Genomic DNA, 21,619 nt, shown 5'->3' with positions numbered 1-21,619 from the left:
AGCTAGCCACAAAAAGACACGACCCTCTCTCCCTCGTAGCCCTACACACGGATGAAAAAAAACACCATTTCGACTGAGACAACATATCTATCCTGGGACTGGCTAAGCAAAGACATGCCAGAGAATTCCTAGAGGCCTGGTACTCCAAACCCACAATGCCATAAACAAACACAGATCTAGATGCCATCTATCAACCCCTCAGAAAACAAACAGGAAATGACATCACCACAAACCCCAGGAACCCCATCCAGGAGAAAGATATAAATAGAAAGCAGGAGACAACAGCTTCGCTTCACTTGGAGGTCGCCACTGATGATGTTATCTAGCCAGGTAATGAAACGTCTGGATATCAAACCTACAGCTCAGCGAGCAAACTTACACCCTCAATAACTTATGAGGCAGGTAGGATTTGAACCCGGGCTTCCTGGCTCAAAGGATGGAACACAACCATTGTGGGATTGGCAGGATTCAAACCTGGATCCCCGGAACAGGACTTGGTCTCTGGATTAATATTCTAGTGATAATATTAGGCTATCAGGCTCCTGACTCAGAGGTAGGGGTGCTACCATTGCATCACAAGAGCCCACAAGTAAAACATGAAGGATCTAAACATAATCTATTGCGCCTTGAAGTCATTAGCTGGCAAAAGAAGAAAATAGTGACACCTCTCTTAATCTGGCAACACCCACAATGACCAAATGGTTACAGCAGCTTCTCAGCAGACAGCAATGCTGAAAAGCAACATTCCATAACATCTATTGATAGCTTCATATATGGCACTTGTGGCACACCTGCTTCTGAAGAGTGCTCTTCCAAAACATTAGCAAAGGTGCACAAAATTAAGGTATCTCAATCTAAATAATTGTTTGCTGCATGTCCATCATCCCTCGAAGGGAAGGATGCTACCCCGGGATTCAATGTATTTCTAAACTTCCCCCTACCTCTCATTAGGCTAATTATAAAGCATGAATTAGAATGAACCAATCTTGCCTACACAATCACACTTCAAACAAATTCCAGGAAAATAAACCATTAGCACTATTGAGACAAATAAGAACAACACTTGAAGGAAAGATGAGACGCTATTTTTACTTTCTGATTATAAGACCTCAATCACAAAGATCCAACTAGCAGTTATAATCTTTAAAATACTATATGTTAAAAGAATGGCTCAAACACTGATTCAAAGGACAAAGTGTGGGACTGCACATTAGGAGAAATTATGTTTAAATAGTTAAAAATAATGCAACCAATACAGAACATTTCAAATTACACAGCACACGCTGTTGAAATAACATTTAAAAAGGAACAAAGGTGGGATAGCACTTCTTACAGGCAGGTTCATCACTCTTTGGGATGCCACATTCTGTAATAGTTGTCACCTTCAACTAGCTCTCATCTGTGACTTCAAGTAGTTGTTAGCAATTGACAGTGGTGACACCACAGTAAAGCACTTCAACTGGCAGGCCAATCCAGATGGGAGCAGCCATCAGGTTCTCTATTTGCAGTGACTTAAAATGCAAAAACTGATTGCAATGGGCTGGGTAGATGATACAAATTCTAATGTCCAGTGCTCCTGAAGAAGTGGGTCAATATGGCATTGCAGAACGCACAAAAAAAAACAGATGATGCACTGGTCATCGACTGCATCCAGGTCTACCTCCAGCCATCTTGACATGTCTCACCATTGGACCAAGATAGACCAGGGTGAGAGAGAGCTGCTGATGTGCAACTCTCCTTCAATATAATGCAATTCTTATCATCTTCCCCATTAAACTTAGAAACCATCATGCGTTTTGAAGTCAACTACTCCGTGATTTTTTGAGTATCAGCAAAAAGCATAAGATATTATTTATTGTAAACAACAATGCTGAGAAACAAAATGCAGCCCACAAGAAAGGAATAAAATACTGTTCTTCTGATCTTACAATGCTCATTCTGATGACAATTCTGACTTTAGTGACAGAACTACAATAATACAACAGCATATAGTTCCAGGATTCTAGATATTTGTAATGCTAACATGCCCTTATTGGACAAAATGATCTTGAATTCAGAAAAACTAACTCAGCTAGTCACATAAACAAGACCACATAAGAGGTTCAGTATTTTACAGCAAGCTACTTCTCTTCTCGACACCCCAAAAGATTTTCTAATATCAAGGCACAAGACAAGATTGGGATAGAATAACCTCCACTTGCAAAAATACAGCATCCATAACATCTAAAAAACTTGACCTATCCGAAATAAATGAGCCTATGACTGGCATCCCATTCAACATAAGCCTAATGGTCTATGTTTTCTTGAATTTAGAAACACATTGATTATCGAAGGGTGTTAAAATTAAAGGCGACTGTAAAATGGTGAGGATAATCAGAGGTGAGAACTCCTTTTTTGCACTTTAGATACAAAAGAATTTTAGCAAAAAGGGGCCTTTTAAATTTCATATCTTCAGAACATTTGCCCAGTCATTTCAGTCACAGATTCAACCAGTAACATTACCACAAGGCTACTGCTGTCTTGGCAGGGTTCATAATACAAATAAAAATTTTAATATCAAAGTGATCCAGGTGATAATATCCAAACTTTGCACAGGTTAGAACATGAGTAGCAGCGCTGCTATGAATTGTCAGTTTTTTTTATGATGGCCAACATTTTATTTGTGAGGTATAATTCCTGCTGCCAAGCTAAGTAACAATAAATCAGTGCAGTATATTGTGGTTCAAAGATGCCTTTTAGTTTGCAGTGTCTTTGGTGTTTTTCTGCTGCTTCTCTACAATATTAATACAGCTAGTTGTATTTCCCAAACTTTATGCTTTAACATTGCAAATTTGTCTCTCAAAGAATTGAATAAGCATCTGGGAAAACATGTTTGAACCTCCCTCCATCACATTTCTAGGCATAAGAAGGTTGTGATCTGTTGAAAACATTATTATTACCCCAATTCCTAGTCTTGCTCAGTTAACATTTGTTGATGCTATTGTTATTTTTTGCTAAAATTCATTTGTATCTAAAGTGGAAAAAGGAGTTCTCACCTCTGATCATCCACACCATCTTACAGTTATCTTTGATTACAGAAGGGTGTTAACATTTAATGTGTTTCTAAATTCAAGTTACGTATGATATAGTCAATTAATTTATCCATTCTCAGCTGAAATATGAAGTTAAACTGCAGACTTAACCTGTAATACTTAGGGTTTCTCGAAACTGTTTTTAAAATAGTGAACTGAGAATTAAAAAGGATTAGACTTTGGTTTTTCACATCTGCCATCTAGTTTCAAATTAATCCCTTGGAAGTAAATAGCTTTTGTCCCTCATTGTAAAGAACCATTAGGAAACCAGTGAACTCCCCCCACCCCCTTCCCTCCACACTCTACCCCACCCCCCACACACCCCCAGTATAAAATAGCCCTGACCTTTAAAAAAGCTTCAGTTTAACAACTAATCCAGCTAGTAATGTGTCAACTTGGAGTGCTCTTCCAAGGTACTTTCCAAGGACCAAGGGAAGAAGTTTCTTTTACATCCATTCTGCATTACACAGGGGCATGCTTGAATTTTAAAAAAAATCTATTCTACCTGACATCAGCATTCTGCACAGCAAGGAGCACAAAATTCACACAAGGAAATATGTTCCAGGACGATCGTTCCTGGGGCTAAGTATCCCAAAAATCAAAAAGAATCAAAGGTAAGCCTCATTTTGAATCATAGCAAAAGTGATTTGATTTGTTTCCCACCTTGTAATTAGCTAGTTATTGCTGTCTCTTAGTTGAAATTTTAAAAGATCTCTTACTGTTCCAGAAATATTTATAACTGTGTGTGGGAGTGAACTGCAACTACCAGATAGATCTATGAGGTTTGCTTGAAGGGGAAATTTTAGCATAGATTCTGACAAGATGTGAAAAATACTTAAATAACTCTGCAATCCATGGTAGCTCTCATGAATATAAATGAGTACTGTGCAGAAAACAGCACAATGTTCTGAATTACAAAAAGGTTTGGAAGGAAGGCTGTAGATTTCAAGCCTGACTTCGCAAACAGCAGCTTAGCAGGTTTCTCAGAACTGAAGACTTCCTTAACTGAGGAAAATCAATGGAGTAAAATCAATTTATCCAAATACCTTGAAACAATCTTACCTACTATCTTTCACATGTTAGAAATAATAACTTGCAGAACTTTACTGTACTTTGGTAAGCTGAAATTCTAAACAGGATAAATATCATGCACAGTACTTAGCCACTTACAGTTTGGAACATAATAAGTCAGAACAGAAAATGGTGAAAAAAAACTCAGGTCTGGTAGCATTTGTGAAGTGAGAAAGAGTTAGCATTTTGTGCTCAATGCAACCCCTGTTCAGAACTGGTTCTGAGTGATGGTTCCTTACAATTAGCAGCTATCTAGGGAGCGGTAGGTAGAAACGGACATGAGGTTTGAGGGTGGGTGTGGCTGGGAACCTGACAAACAGGTGGAGTCTCGTTCTTCTGTTGATGAGCGCGATCGGTATTGCCTTTCACAACCTGATGAGGGCTAACTGCAAACCTACAAATTGAAAATGGCTGTGACCACATCTGGGTGGAGTCAGTTTGCTGACTAACAGACAGGCTTCACTTGAGGGACAGAGGGCCTTTCAAGAGGCAATTGAATTAATCATATACTTGCAATCACATAATCATGCAGGGTACAATGCAGAGGGTTGCAAATGCTGTCAATATCGACCAAGTCACTGGTGTTTGCAAACTGAATACAGACAGATCATGAAACAGAAGTAATCACAGGCAACTTTAAAAAAGGCACCTGTAGGCTACAATAAACAGGAAGAAGGCTGGAAGAAAATGGCAAGCCAAGGATTACACCCGAAACGTTGACTTCTTCACCTCCTGATGCTGCCTGACTTGCTGTGTTCTCCCAGACTCCTGCCTGTCTATTTTGGATTCCAGCATCTGCAGTTTTTTTTGTCTCTAATCTACAGGCTACAAAGCACACAATTAATGAGAGTCTCCCTGAGCGCACAGGGGCACAGAACTAATTCCCTCTCAACATAAACTCATTATAATACAAGATGCTCTTTTATGCAATTATATCATCCATGGTTGGGAGGAAAAGGGTTAAGTCTCATGTAGCATTGTCACTCCGACTCTTTGCCACATGACTGACTGTGCATAACACCGAACCTTGTTCCAATGAAAAGTGCCAAGAGGAATCATTCTGTAGCCCTTCATGTCTGAAAGGCCCATGTCATATACATGTATTGCAAACTTAACTGCTCCAAGTGATATCAAGCCTAATCTGTTCCCTCTGTTTCCCACATAAGCTTGTAAGCTTGACAGATGATTCCAACTGTAGCACAGGTTATCATTACTATTGCAGCAATGCATCAAAGACACAGAGAAATGGAAGAGGAACAAATCCACTGACAAGTCCTGAGCAGGAGGAACATCCAGAGGATATCAAACAGCCTCCACATAAAAAGAATGCAGCTGAAGGGCCCTTCAGGATGCACAGAGGACTAGCTTCTTTATTCTCCATGCTATTTCTTAAGGATGAGCAAGGTAGGCACAGGCTGAGGATATAATGATACACCATGACTGAACTATGCCAAATGCTAGAGTGGACTTTTGATCTGAAAGAGTAGGTGGCTATCATGTCCCAGTGGCTGGCAAAGTGACAGCTGCATTGAACTTTTATGCAACTGCCGGCTTCCGAGGAGCAACTGCAGAAGAGCGAGATCCTTTCAGTTCCACATGACGGGCCATGCACAAATATAAGCAATGGAATTTGGCATGATAGCTGGCTTCCCCAGGTACAGGGCACAACAGACATTATTAGCATCATGCTGACAGAGCCATATCATAATGCAGCTGGGCTCATCAACAGAAAACAGTTCTAATCCAATGTTCAAGTTATCTGTTGTTATCGGTTCTAGTTCCTACACTTGTGCACCTTGGGACCTGCCATTATGCCTATATCTTTGAGAACTCTCATGCTGTTACTATATTTCAAGCGCTGAAAGCCTTAGAAGGATGTTTACTGGTTGTTTACTCTTTTACGCAGCCTCCTGACTAAACGGAGCACAGATACAATGCAGACCGTTCCTCAACCAAGGCTACAAGTTTCCACTGCTTGGATTGATCAGGGGAGTTCTTGCAGAACAGTCCAGACACAGTGTGCTGCATTATTCCAGCAATGCTGTGCTCTTCACAGGCAAAGGTGAAGTGGGGTGCATGAAATGTTGTTGAACTAGGAGAGCGGATGTAATCTTCCTTAAAAGAGCATGAGGACCCTGAGCAGGAGGAACATCATCTTATATATTACAGACCATAGCCAAGACAGATGGTACAAGTCAGAGAGGACTTAGTTGACAAAAATAGAAATTTCTTGAAAGCTTCTGTGGACAGAAATCAGAGTTAATGTTTCAGGTCAAGTGACCTTTCATCAGAGGAAGCTCGACAAAAATTACATTGCCAAAGTTTTCAGCCCAAAGAGGTGCATAATATTACACAGAAGTCATGGTAACTTGGTCTGCTCATAACTAAAGTAAAAGAAGTATTTAAGGTTTGAAAATTGTTCAAAATTAGACAACATTTTCAGAGTAAATAATAGAAGTAGAAATATCGGTAGATTTCAGGAATACATAGATTGGTGAATTAGGGAGGGATACATTATGGGTTCAATTTAGTGCAAAAATGTATGAAGTAATGATATAAATTTCAAATTGAAGTTGTTATATCTGAATACATGCAGTATAAGGAATAAAGGTCAATTAACTTGTGGTGCAGATAGAAATTGGCAGGCATGACATGGTGGGCATCACACAGATATTGCTGCAAGGGGATCAGGATTGGCAGCTGGATTCAAGGATATACTCCTATTGAAAAGGCAGGCAGGTGGACAGAGGGGTGGGAATGCCTTATGAGTAAGAAATGAAATTAAGTGAATAGTAAGAAACAAAGTAGGATCAGATGATGTAGAATCTATGTGGGCAGAATTGAGGAACTGCAAAGGTGAAAAAAAAACATAATTGGAGTTATGTGCGGGCCTCCAAACAGTAGTCAAGAGCTGGGGCGCAAGGTACACAAGATGATCGAAAAGATGTTAGGAAAAGCAAAGGTAGTGATCATGGAGAATTTCAATTTGCAGGTAGACGAGGAAAATCAGGTTGGTAGTGGATTACAAGAAAAGGAATTTGTGGAATGTCCACAAGATAGCTTTTTGGAGCAGCTTGTGGCAGAGCCCACTAGGGCGAAGGCAATACTGGATTTAGTGTTGTGCAATGAGTCAGACTTGAGAAGGGAGCTTAAGGTGAAGAAACCCTTAAGAGGCAGTGATCATAATATGACTGAATTTACTCCATAATTTAAGAGGGAGAAGACAGAATCAGAGGTAAAGGTACCACAGCTGAATAAAAGCAACTACAGAGGCATGAGGGAGGAACTGAGTAGAATTGACTGGGAGGGGAGCCTAGCAGAAAAAAACAGTGGAACAGCAATGGCGGGAGTTTCTGGGAGTAATTCAGGAGACACAGCAGAGATTCATCCTGAGGAAATTCAAGCATGATACAGGGAGGGTGAGACAACTATGACTGACTAGGGAAATCAGTTAGCATAAAAGCAAAGGGGAAAGCATAGAATGTGGTGAAGGGCAGTGGGAAATTGACAAAGACCAACAGAGGACAAATAAAGAAAGGAGGGAGAAGATTAAATATGAGTATAAGCTAGCCAGTAATATAAAGGAGGACAGTAAGAGTTTCTGCAGATACATAAAGGACAAAAGTGAGGCAAAATGGGCAATGGGCACTGGGGAAATAATAGTGGGGAACAAGAAAATGGCTGAGGAACTGAACAATTACTTCGCATCAGTCTTCATAGTGGAAGACACAAGCAATATCCCAAAAATTTAAGAGAGTGAGGGGGCAGAGCTGAGTAAGTTGGCCATCACCAAGGAAAAGGTGCTAGAAAAACTGAATGGCCTGAAGGTGGATGTATCACCTAGACAGATGGACTACACCCCAGAGTCCTAAGGGAGATAGCTGAAGAGAGAGTGGAGGAGTTAGTGGTGATCTTTCAGAAATTGCTAGAATCAGGGAGTGTCCCAAAGGACTGAAAAATTGCTAACGTGACACCCCTGTTTTAAAAGGGAGTAAGGCAAAAGATGGAAAATTACAGACTGATTACCCTAACGTCAGTCATGGGTAAGATCCCAGAATCCATTCTGAAGGATGAGATTTCTGAATACTTCAATGTGTATGGTAAAATAGGACAAAGTCAGCATGGTTTCATCAAGGGTAGGTCATGCCTGACAAGTCTGCTAGAAATCTTTGTGGAAATAATGAGCAGGTTAGACCAAGGAGAGCCAATGGATGTTATCTACCTAGACTTCAAGAAGGCCTTTAATAAGATGCCGCACAGAAGGCTACTGAGTATGGTTTTAGAGGCAAGGTTCTAGCATGGATGGAAACTGGGCTGTCTGGCAGAAAGTAGAGAGTGGGGATAAAAGCGTCCTTCTCAAGATGGCTACTGGTAACGAGTGGTGTTTCACAAGGCTCAGTGTTGGGATCACAACTTTTCACTTTATTCATTAACAATCTAGATAAAGGAACTGAGGGCATTCTGGCTATGTTTGCTGAGAATACCAAAGGTAGGTAGAGGGACAATTAGCATTGAGGAGGCAGGGAGGCTGCAGAAGGTTTCAGACACATTAGGAGAGTGGGCAAAGAAGTGGCAAAATGAAGTATTATGTGGGAAAGTATGAGATCATGAACTTTGGCAGGAAGATTAGAGGCATGGACTATTTTCTAAATGGGGAGAAAGTTCAGAAGTCTGAAGTACAAAGAGACTTGGAAGTTCTAGTCCATGATTCTCTAAAAGGTAAACTTGCAGGTTGAGTCAGTAGTTAGGAAAGCAAATGCAATTATGGCATTTATTTTGAGAGGACTTGAATATAAACTTCTTAGGCTCTAAAAGACTCTGGTCAGACCACATTTGGAGTATTGTGCACACTTTTGGCTCAAGAATGGTACACTGGCCCTGGACGGTGTTCAAAGGAGGTTCATAAGAACGGTCCCATGAAAAGTCTAAATGTATAAGGAACATTTGAGCACTCTGTGTCTATACTCGATGGAGTTTAAAAGGATGGTGGGGGGGATCTAATTGAAACATACAGAATACTGAATGGCCTTGACAGAGTAAATGTTGGGCAAATGTTTCCATTGATAGGAGAGGCTAGGACTTGAGTTCACAGCCTTAGAGTACAGGGAAACTTCAGCCCGAGAGTGGTGAATTTATGGAATTCATTGCCACAGAAGGCTGTGGAGGCCATCTCATTGGTATGTTTAAGACTGACATAGATAGGTTTTTGAATATCAAGGGGATCAAGGTTTACAGGGAGAAAGCAGAACTGAAAATGTGTTTCTGGAAAAGCGCAGCAGGCCAGGTGCTGCTGTGTTTTTCCAGCAACACATTTTCAGCTCTGATCTTCAGCATCTGCAGTCCTCACTTTCTCCAGGGAGAAAGCAGAAGACTGGTGTTGAGAAACTTAGCAGCCATGATTGAATGGCGGAGCAAACTTGATGGGTGAATGGCCTAATTTCTGCTGCTACGTCTTATGGTCTTAATGGCACTAGTTTGACAGTCTCTAGAAAGGAAGGGCTTCAAATTGCAAAACTGTCGAAGGTGAAAGGATAAGTTGGAAAAAAAACAATTCAGAGAAAGCAAGTTCTTGATTTGATTTGATTTATTAGTCACGTGTCCTAGGGCACAGTGAAAAGTTTTGTTTTGCATTCAGTACAGGCAGATCATACCATACAAAGAGCATAAGGGTATCAGAACAGTGAGGAATACAATGTAATGCCTGCAGAGAAGGTGCACAAAGTGCATGATCAAGATTAAATTTGAAATCAGAGTTCCATTCAGAACTCAAATAACAGTGGGGAAGAAGCTGTTCTCTGATCTGTTGGTAAGTGTGATTAAGCGTTTGTATCTTCTGCCCAATAGAAAAGGTTGGAAGACATCATAACCAGAGTGGGGGGCGGGGGGGGGGAGGAGGTGTCTTTGATTATGTTTGCTGCTTTTCCAAGGCAGCAAGTATAGATGGAGTCAACAGATGGAAGATTAGCTTGCATGATGGACTGGACTGTGTTCACAACTCTGCAGTTTCTTACGGTCCTGGAGAGAGCAGTTGCCACACCAAGCAATGATACATCCACATACAAAGCTTTCTGAGGTGCATCAATAAAAATTGGGACAGTGACTACAAAAACAAAAGGAAATCATGTTAATTGTTAGTACCTAGGCCTTTGCTTCAACGGCATACACATTAATGCACTCCATTTTAGAAGAATAGCAAGGATCTGGAGACAGGACATCAAAGTTTGCCAGAATGATATCACAAATGAAACAGTTCAATTATGTGAAGAGGTTGTGAAAACTGAGTTTACCTTTTAACAACAAAATTAATTGGAAACTTTTTACAGGCTTTCAAAATTGAGGAGTTCTGATAGTGAATAGGGAAAAAGCTATTTTCTTTGGTATTCAAATGCCTAACTAAAGGTTATTAATTTAAAATAACTGGCAAATTAATTAAAAGAGGTGATGATGAAAAGAATTCCTTCATTGATATTTGTCAATATCTTTAATGCAATACTTATTATACCTCCCTAATTCATCAAACACTGGTCAGCAAACTCTGCATCTGGCACTAACAGTAGTCCTGGTTTTCTCTGCATTGATATTGTGTGGATCCTTTATGTTAGCTTAAATCCTGTTTTGGTGTTGAACTGAAAAATCATACATCCATTATCCACGCAATTAATACAATTATAGTGATGTCCTTACTTTTAAAGTTTTTGTGCATTGAATACATTTGACCCGCTGTGTCTGAAAAAGGTTGAGACCCAAGGCTGACAAGATTAGAGGAGTACAATCAATTTTTGAAACTGTGGTGGATCAGATTCCATAAAAATTTGTAAAAGGTATTTGAGGACTATGGGAAGTAAGATGGAGACAGAGAATAAATTGGGTAGCTCTTTCAAAGAGCTAACATAGCATGATAAGCCAAATAATGATCTACTGTACTTTAAAATTCCAATAAACCTGTAGGTCTCTGTACCAACAGGTTTAGGGTGCAACTCATTGGAGCTAAAAAGGGTAGTTTCAGTCTTAGAAGACAAATATTATTCATTCATATGAGGTGATAGGTGTTGCTGGTAAAACCAGCAATTATTGTCCATCTTTCATTTATGACATCACACTGGCTCAGAGATTAGCACTGCTGCCTCACAATGCCAGGGACCTGGGTTTGATTCCAACCTTGTTGTCTATGTTAAGTTTATTCTCCGTGACTGTGTGGGTTTCCATCGGATGCTCTGGCTTCCCTCCATAATCCAAAGATGCGCAGGCTAGATGAGTTAGCCATGGTAAATATGCGGTTGTGTGGATATGATGGAGAGACTGGGTCTGGTGGGTGCTCTTTGAAGAATCAGTGCAGACTCGATGAGCCGAATTAATTACTCTTAAGAAGTTGAGAGTGAACAATTTTCTCAACTTCTTCAGCCCATATGGAGTAAGTGTATGCAAAGTATTGGTTTGGCAGGAATGCCAGAATTTTGACTCGGCAACACTGGGAAAAAAAAAATCAGTAGATATTTTCAAGTCAATGTGGTATGCAACTTGGTGGGAACCTGCAGCCAACAACGTAGCCATAAGCCTGCTATTCTTGTTCTTCTGCCCCCAAAACACTAAATTATAAAAAGCCGTCAAATGCAATGGATCTGTTAATTTAAGTCAATAACCCATTGAAAAAAATAACTTCTTTGGATTTTATGGAAATTATATTGTGAAAACTATAGAATGCTTAAATTTTGGTTGCAAGCTTTTACAAGCCAACTGCTTTTTTTTGTGCTTAAACTATTCATAACGAGTCTTATTTTTCTTTGTAATGAAGCACTGTTCAGCAAAATGAAGCAACTTGCAGGCAAGTGGCAAAGTTTTAGCACTGAATTATAAAATGATCCGAAGAAGCCTCTTTCACATCTGAGCTTAGCAGACAATTTCTGGCTTTGCAGTATACATGATTAAATTTGATTGTACAACAGAATCACACTGTTAATTTTTGAATTGTTCGGTGGAGGGGATGGTGGTGTATCAGCATTTCATTATTGTTTGGCAGGAAGTGAGAGTTTCAAGGGAAACCTTTGTTTAAGTTTGGCCCTACAAGACAAAAAAATTGTTGCTCAATTTATTCAGAATCGGTCACCTCTGACATTTGGGAGATATCACTTGGTATAAACTGGTTGCTTCATATACCTACAGAAAATCATTTATTGTGTATGAAGAGATTTACATGAAGAATATAAGAAATAGGACCTGGAGTCGGCCATCTGGTCCATCGAGCCTGCTCCGCCATTCAATCAAGGCTAACTTTTTTCATGGACTCAGCTCCACTTACCCATATGTTCAATTCCTTTAATTCCAGGCTTACTGAACCCAAAATCTGCTTTCTCTCCATAGATACAACCAGACCGAGTTTTTCCAGCAATTTGTTTTTTTTTAGTTTTATTAAGTTGCTTGTTTCAAAACATAACTAGTTCAACAAATCTCAGACTTCAACAACTTACCCTCTCAATTTATATTATTTCAATAAATAAATTTCATCTGTTCAATTGCAAAGTCAACTCATGAGTTAACCATCAATTCACTCCCTCAGAAATAAGTTTATTGAATTCAATCAAGCACGTTATAAATTAAACTTGGCTCATATCAAAAACATTCCTGAAGAAGGGCTCATGCCTGAAACGTCGATTCTCCTGCTCCTTGGATGCTGCCTGACCTGCTGCGCTTTTCCAGCAACACATTTTCAGCTCATATCAAAAACAACCAAAAATGCTTTTATTGCAATAAATAAAGCATTTTGAAAATGCTTTACAACTCTGAAGCAAGCTGAACTTTGCTTCTTCAGCACAATAAGAAGGCCAGTTAAGGAGCCAAATTATATGGAAGCCACAGACGGGAGAGTAGCAATTATGGAGGAGGTTGCAGATATTTTGAGGAGCAAAGTCACAATAGGATTTAAACTTGCAGGGCTACTGCTAAAACCTTCTAAGCAATAATACTTCCTAATTCCACATGACACATTTGTCTTAGCAGTACTTGTTCTGAAGTGGGTACTGGAACAATTTATTACTAATACATAATAATTTTCATCCTGGTTGTGTGTCTTACAGGATCAAATACCCACAATAAAAGAACTGCATTAAAAGAACTGCAATCCTCAAAAAGAGACTTCAACAATGTTAAAGAGCACATCTTAATTTGCGGGGAATGAAGTAGCAAGCAGCACAATCCCTGAAGAAAAAAAATGTTTGGTATCCTACCGTTTTTTCCAAAATAACGCAACACAACATCCCATCAGAAAGATTTCCATTTAGTGATTAAAGGAAAAGGAAACAAGTCATAAAACAACTTTTTCTATATGTACATAACTGGCATGCTGAAAAGTTTTCCCGCAAGCAGCAGCATCAGTATGAGCACAGTTCACACTCAATTACTGCAGTTGATCTTTCCATTCATCAACCAATATTAATCCAATTTGAGCTAAATAGCGTGGGCAGAAAGACAATGAGCAGGTAGCAAATCATGAGCTGATGACTACAGGTGGAGGAAAGAGCAGGAAGCTTGTACATATAAGAAAGGTCACCATTCTCCCCATCTGGTATGTCAGGAAATTGATATCTTGGAGTACATTATGGTATTATGAATAAGTATTGTTGCTGAGTTGCCTGTCTAAATGACAAAATTTAGAGAAAATTATAACTGAAATCATCTTTACGTTTGCATATCCACAGCACTGACACAGAAGCTTCAATAAAAGTTATTTTTTAAAAAAAGTACATCCACAATAGCAACAAAGATGCAGACATTTCATAGCCATTAATGGTATCTTCCAGAATACAGAAGATGCCATATATCCTGCGGTGCCTATGTTGGCTCTTTGAAAGAATTGTCTAATTTCGATCCATATTCCAGATTTCTCTATGTAACACTGCAAATTAGTCTGCTTCAAGCACATTCCAAATTGCCTTTTGAAATTTCTCATAGAATTTACTTCCTGCACAATTCCAGATAATGCATTCCAAATCTCAATTTTCTGCGTGAAAAAAAACTAATTTCCCCTTTGACTCTTTAGTTGCTAGTTTAAATCTAGGAACTCTACTTAGCAATTCTGTTAACAGAAGATATTTGAAACACATGCTCAGACAAGAGTCAAATCCAATGTTCCCAGTAACAACCAGATACCAGACTCCACCTCATCAAATATTCTAAAATATGACCAGAACAGGTTGACACAAACCTATTACTTTGGTTCATGGCCTTCCATGACACTTATCAACAGAAAATTTACAAAATCCAAAACTCCAGAGATGAAAGAAGTAAGCAATCTAAATCAAAGATTTATCCGTGCTATTATGAGAAACACACCATTGGACAAATAATCAAAATGATCTGACTAACTCTGGAATCAAGTCTGCTAGTCAACATAACAATGATACTTAAACAAAGAACCCATAGTGTTTCTCTGATTTGTCACTAGGTTCATAGGGTTAATATCTGAAAGTAATTTGAAGTGGGGAGGGTAATATAACATCTGGATGCTAGAGGATACTGGAGAGAACATGAAAATTGATGGATAGAGTTACTGCCTAACAATATATACTGAGTTTCTTTAACAAAATTGAGAACCTTTTTAATCAATGAAAATGTTGTGATATTTATCAAAAAATTTGTTGAATACTTATGTACAAAAAAAAAGAATTGTAAATGGATACAGCATGTTTCACATCCTCAGGATATCACATGGTGTTTTCCAGTCAATAAAATTACCAAAAACTGGTTTACAAGTCGATTTCTGAAGCCTCAAAAACTCCTTATGAAAACTGGGACAAACTTACTTTCACCAATTATACAACATGAATCATGGGTGATCACCCTTTGAAATGTGGATAAAATATAACATTTCATTTTAAACCAATCGGATATAGTTTACTAAGTAAATTAATTGCACAACAACAGCTTTAACCAGTTTAAAGCATTTTAAATTCATTGTCTTCAACATCCAAAAATGCATCAAATTCATGCGAAGTCACTTTAGCTTTCATTAGATGGATCTTTTTCAGCACTTTCGTTTTCAGAATTATTCTCCACAACAAATCGACTTCCTACCGAATGAATTCCACATTTGACATTTTTTCAAAGACCTGTCTAATGACAGTTTGTGCACTAATAGTATCCCTCAATTTGATCATTAAACCACACAAAATGTAAGCGACACTGTGTACATATTTCCATTTTTTGTGCAGGTTTCTTTTTCAATCAGTCATCCACCTATTCCATTCAGCACCAACATAATCTTCAAATGGCTTGTTGAAGCGCAAATCACAAAGGGCAAATTACATCACTCGACCTCCAAAAAAACTGCAATGTTGATGTTATTTCTTCATCAGCACCTCCTGTTGATCTTATCAATTTTGTAGACATACAAATTAGGAGGAATAGGCCACCATTCAAGAAAATCATGGCTAAACAGATTGTGGCCTGATTTCAATTTACTACCCCAAAACTCTGACTGTTTTTGGCAGTTAATCCATCTACCTCTGCCTTAAAAATCTTTAAAATGATCTGGCTCCACAGCTCCCTGGAGACAATATATTTCTACATTTATGATTTTAAAACTTCTATTTAAGAAATGTCCCAGTTCCATATGGGATCTGAACATGTCTTACAAATTAATAATCTGCATTATTTTATACAGACCGCTGGGACATCTATTCCACGTTATTAATCCATAACTTAATTGCATCCAAATCCTTCTAACTGCTGTTAAGAGTGTGCATAAGCTATTGCACAGAGCTTGGTGTTCAGTGTGGTTTTACATCTGAAAGTTACTGGAGGCTTTAATTTCATTCCATTGGTCATGCAGGCTATAACATGAATCTTGACTTATCTTTGTTGTCATTTTCACTCAAACTGTTTTTATTCTTTCCATTCTACAAAATAGTTATTTTGATATTCGAATGTGACATATGGGCACTCATGTTCTTCCTGTTGTCTGATGACCAATTAATAACTCATAATTCTGGCATTAGGTTTACTTGGTAGGCTTTCTGTAATCTTCATCTTCTGCTGCAAGAGCAGAACCATTCAATAAAACACATCAACTAGTCTGAAGTCTCAGCTGTACTCAAAATTTGCTTTGATTGTCAAGTGAATGTACACACATGTAATTCTGGTGAAGACATAACCATTTTGACAAGTTAAGGACCCATTCCAATGCATGATTCTCAAGATCAGAACATTTCCTGGTACATGTTCTCATAATGCATTTGATCATGGACATCTCCAGCATGGATTCCATAATCATCTTCTATTCTCAACTCGTCTTTCATCAACACCATATTCGTTTACTACAACACACTTTTGAAACACAAATAACTTTTAGCTTGAAAACTGCTTCACCCTTTTTCTTTTTGCTGGAGGACTCATTTCTGTTCATCATTTGGCATGCCACACATGGTCTGCTCTAAGTGAACACGATTGTCTGCTTGATCTGTTTATTACATATATGCTTTGCTTTGCTTGTACTGTATTTCTGGGATGAAAAATAGAGGATGACTACTAATGCATTTGTCTTTCTTACCCAACGCACAAAACCAAGATTTTTATGACAAAAGGGGTCATCTCATATGCTTTTATATATGATACTTCTGAAATGCACTCAAATAGAACATCCAAATAGCACACTGCTTTACAAAAATCAAACATGTTTTAGGAATATTGTTTAACGACAGTCCTGAAAACTTGCATGAGAATAGCACTTCATACAACATATTAATCAGATCGCTTGACAAAGAAAGTATTACTTCATGCGTCGACACCACTGTAATGTGAAAAGGTCAGCAGAAAATTTGCTCAGGCAGCTCCCACAATCAGCAATGTGATTGTAATCAGATTATCAGCTAATGTAGTTCCACTTTACAAGAAAAGTGGATGAGACAGACCAAAGAACCATAGACTAGTGGGGCTCAAGAGTGGTAGGGAAATTATTGGAGAAAATAGTGAAGGAGAAAATTAATCTCCATTTAGAGAGGCAAGGTTTGATCAGGGATAGTCAGCATGGCTTTGTCAGAGGGAGGTCACACCGAACAAATTTGGTGGAATTTTTTGAGAAGGTGACCAAGTACTTGAATGAGGGTAGGCCAGTTAATGTAGTTTATATGGATTTCTGCAAGACCTTTGATACTGCAGGGATCAGTGCTGGACATACCATAGGGATCGATGCTGGTCCCTTACTGCTTGTGATATTGGTAAATGACGTAGATGAAGATGTGGGAACAATGGTAACTAAGTTTGCAGATGACACAAAGATTGACTAGTTAGGAAACAGTGAGAAGGAAGGTGTTAGGTTACAGAAAGACAAACAGATTGGTTAGATGGGCAGGACAGTTGCAAATAGAATTTGCTGAGGTGTTGCACTTTGGAAGAAGGAATGGGACAAGGGAGTACTCAATGAAAGACAATACTCAAAAGGATGGTCAGAGTTATACAGGGACCTTGGGGTGCTTGGACATAGACCCCTAAATATGGCAAGACAGGTCAAGAAGGCATACGGGATATTGTCTTTATCAGTCATGACATAGATTATAAGAACAGGGAGGTCATATGAAGCTATACAAAACTTTAGTTTGGCCACAGCTCTGTGCAGTTCCACCACACTACATGAAGAATATGATTGCACTTGACAGGGTGCAAAGGAAATTCACGAAGGGGTTGCCTGGGATGGAGTATGCCAGCTATGAAGAGAGGCTGGATAAGTTCAGGTTGTTTGCAGCAGAGAAGATTGAGGGGGGAACCTGACAGATGTGTATAAATTGAGGATTATCGATGAAGTGAATAGAAAGCAGCTGACCCCCTTAGTTGAAGGGTCAATAATAAGAGGGCAGGAGGTTTTGAGGGAAGTCTTTTCATCTCGAGGGTGTGGGGATCCTGAATGCACTGCCTGTGTGGTAGTTGAGGCAGGAAACCTCACAACCGAGAAAGTACTTGGCAAAGCATTTGAAGTGTCATAACAGTCAAGGCTATTGGCCTAGTACAGTAAAATGGGACTGGCATAAGTAGTAGTATATTTTAGCATGTTCCTCTGCAAAGTTTCAGTCTTCTGCATATTTTCCTCTGCCACTCATCTGAGTATCATCTGCAAACTTTGACACACTACTACTTGATGGGCTGAAGAGCCTCTTCTATACTACATGGTTCTATCTAGTTTTGTGATGTTGATGGAAGTATAATCATTGCCAGAACAGCAGAAATAATGTCTCTGTCCTTTTTAAAAAGAGTAATGTGTTCTTTGATGTCCATCTGAGGTGAAAGATGGGGACTCAGTTTAACACATCATATAAAACAAGTAACTTCAACACTGCAGCATTACACTGCAACGTCAGCTTTGATCTGTGTGTTCAAATTCTGGAGCGCAACTTACACCCAGAATCCATGACTCAGAAGCAAGTGTGCGACTTCATAGAAATAGCTACAAACCAAAGAAATCTCTTCAAACATAAGAACTAGGAGCGGGAGTATGCATCTAGCCCTTCGAACCAGCTTTGCCATTCAATAAGATCATGGCTGATCTTTTTGTGGCCTCAGCTCCACTTAACTGTCCTCTCAGTGTAACCCTTAATTCCTTCATTGTTCAAAAAAATCTATCTTAGCTTTAAAAAACATTTACTGGAGTAGCATCAACTACTTCACTGGGCAGGGAATTCCACAGATTCACGACCCTCTGGGTGAAGAAACTCCTTCTCAACTCAGTCCTAAATCTGCTCCCTCTAATTTTGCTCTATGCCGTCTTGTCGCAGTTTTACCTGCCAGTGGAAACATCCTCTCTACTATCTATTCCCCTCATAATTTAATATGTTTCTCCAAGATCACTCCTGAATTCCAATGAATATAATCCCAGTCTACTCAGTCTCTCCTCATAAGCCAACCCCTTCAACTCAGGATTCAACCTAGTGAATCTCTCCTGCATCCCCTCTAGTGCCAGTACATCCTTTCTCAAGTAAGGAGACCAGGACAGCACGCAGTACTTCAGGTGTGGCCATACCAGCACCCTATACAGCTGCAACATAACCTCCCTGCTTTTAAACTCAATCCCTTCAGCAATGAAGGACAAAATTCATTTGCCTTCCTAATTACCTGTTGTACCTGCAGACCTACCTTCTGTGATTCATGCACAAGGACACCCAGATACCTCTGCATAGCAGCATGCTGCAACTTTTTACCATTCAAATAGTAGCCCTTTTTACTGTTACTCCAACTAAAATGGATGACTTAACATTTACTAACACTGTATTCCATCTGCCAGACCTTTGCCCACTCACTTAAAGTATCTATGTTCCTCTGCAAAGTTTCACAGTCTTCTGCACATTTCGCTCATCTGAGTGTAATCTGCAAACTTTGACACACTACACGTGGTCCCCAACTCCAAATCATCTATATAAATTGTGATTAATTCATTTGATTGGTACATTACACAAATCATATATTGAACAGTTATAATTGTTTTTTCCTTGTCCTGATAAATGCATAAATGTAAAAATAATTGTTATCCGCTACTATCAATTTGGGAACCTAGTAGAAGAGTTCTTGAAAATGTGTTCCTTGTCAGAATTTTGCAGCATTTACAAAATTAGAATTTTTTTCTGATGTTCTGATCCAATACCTTGAAGACAACAAAGTCTTAACAATAATCCCTAGCTTCCTTCCTTACAACTTCTTCCAAATCTCAAAAATTCCATTAAAATTATACATTGTAATTATCAAACCAGTGCCACCAACACAATCAGCCAGGCCACAAATGAACACAAAATATCAAACAGAGCTGAGTGACAAATTACCAAGAAAGGCTCCGGAATCAAATCAAGCATACCAGTGCCTTAACTATATATTAATTAACCTTAAGTGGAGAAAAATTACTGAGTCATTTTTTTTAAAAATATGAATACTTACAGGGTCCTTTAGCTCTTCAGAATCCCTCATAGAGCACCGAGCAGATTTCGCTGGAATTTCATCACCACATTCATTGTCTGATGCATTGGGAGATTCTACTAGATCAAGTATTTCATCTCGCTTCTGTCCTCTAAATCTTATTTTGTCAAAACGTTTCAGCATGTTCAATACAGAGTTCTTTTCCTTCACTTTAACATGGTGATTGTTGTTCCTGAAGGAAATGAAAATATAATATCTTTACAAAAATATTTTCCTGTGAATCCAAGAAGCATAAAGCCACTAGGACATGCTACTTAAATCATATCTTATGAACAAATAGCCAAACCCCATAGGTATTAACAGAATTACAGATGAACCAAAAAAGATTTTGAAACATTCCAATTGATGTGGATTCTCAAACAAATTTAGCTTTATTTTCTATCATAGGACTCGTAACCCACTGTATGCATATCCCCACCAATGTATAATTATGTAAAGTCAACTTTGAGCCATCCACAAACCAAACCATTTCGCAGTAACTGTTCCATCTCATTACAAAAATATTCATTTCTAATTTACAGGCATACAATCTAACTATTTTCACCACAACTTAAAAAATGAAAATCACCCTTTTGCAAAAATAAAACAGGTCACAACTACTGCCACAATATCCACATATTTTCCACTTAAAAAGTCAAATGATTAATTATTCAGGTACGTAAAGTGAGCTCAGGGCAAGATCAATCGCAAACCAGGTTTCAAACCCACAAACAATTTAACAAAAATATACCATTATGTGGCCAACACCCTTGAAATAGTAACTATAACTAAAAATCATTCGAGTTTCAATATATTCTGAACTGTAAGATCCAAAAATAATTAACATGCATAGACTTTCGAACAAATAATCCAACAATACACAGTTGCTAAGTGGACTTCAATTTTGAACTGAACTGGCAACTAAAAGTAATTAGCCATAATTCACAAAGAACATGAAGCATCTCTCTCCATAAGAGAAAGAGAGACCATGAAAATTGGTCACATAGCTTGAGCAGCAGTCCTTTAAAAGAATAGAGCAGGTGATTAGAAAGTTCTTCATTAATCAACAGAGCCAGTGCATTCCATTCAGTAGCTCAACAAAATACTGCATGACTCATCATCCACCACCAGCAGCCACCACCTCTCCCTCATCCTGGCTCATTTCAAACGCATCAAGTGCAGTGGCTAGTTCAGGCAATTCAATCATCAATTTGTACCTCAAAGCAGACACCTCACCTGAGTGACCCCTTATTTTGAGATTATGCCCTCCGGACCTCTCCCACATCTATCTTGTCATGCCCTCTAAGAATCTGGTATGTTTCAATTCATTCCTCTATGTAGCAACAAGTACAGGTCCAGTCTACTCAACCTCTCCTCACAAAAAAATCTCTCCATATCTCATACCAGCATGGAAATGTGTTGCTGGAAAACGCAGCAGGTCAGGCAGCATCCAGGGAACAGGAGAATCGACATTTCGGGCATAAGCCCTTCTTCAGGAATGGGGAAAGTTGGTCCAGCAGGCTAAGATAAAAGGTAGGGAGGAGGGACTTGGG

The 21,619-nt window shown here is 38.9% G+C and overlaps 1 protein-coding gene and 1 long non-coding RNA gene across 4 annotated transcripts in view; one reads left to right on the top strand and one right to left on the bottom strand.

Moving 5' to 3' along the window:
* gramd4a (GRAM domain containing 4a) overlaps positions 1 to 21,619 on the bottom strand; it is a 147,225-nt gene that overhangs the window by 111,535 nt on the left and 14,071 nt on the right. For all 3 annotated transcript variants that reach the window (XM_043713699.1, XM_043713700.1, XM_043713701.1), the window contains one exon: positions 20,049 to 20,259. In XM_043713699.1, the coding sequence (XP_043569634.1) occupies positions 20,049 to 20,259 (211 nt within the window). The remainder of the gene's footprint in view (positions 1 to 20,048; positions 20,260 to 21,619) is intronic.
* On the top strand, positions 3,598 to 13,299 carry LOC122561693. Its single transcript, XR_006315088.1, has 3 exons — positions 3,598 to 3,685; positions 6,049 to 6,204; positions 13,214 to 13,299. It is a non-coding gene; the product is annotated as an uncharacterized LOC122561693 (long non-coding RNA).

Source organism: Chiloscyllium plagiosum, chromosome 23, assembly GCF_004010195.1.
Source record: "Chiloscyllium plagiosum isolate BGI_BamShark_2017 chromosome 23, ASM401019v2, whole genome shotgun sequence".
Taxonomy (NCBI): Eukaryota; Metazoa; Chordata; class Chondrichthyes; order Orectolobiformes; family Hemiscylliidae; genus Chiloscyllium; species Chiloscyllium plagiosum.
This window is presented reverse-complemented; position numbering and strand designations above follow the sequence as displayed.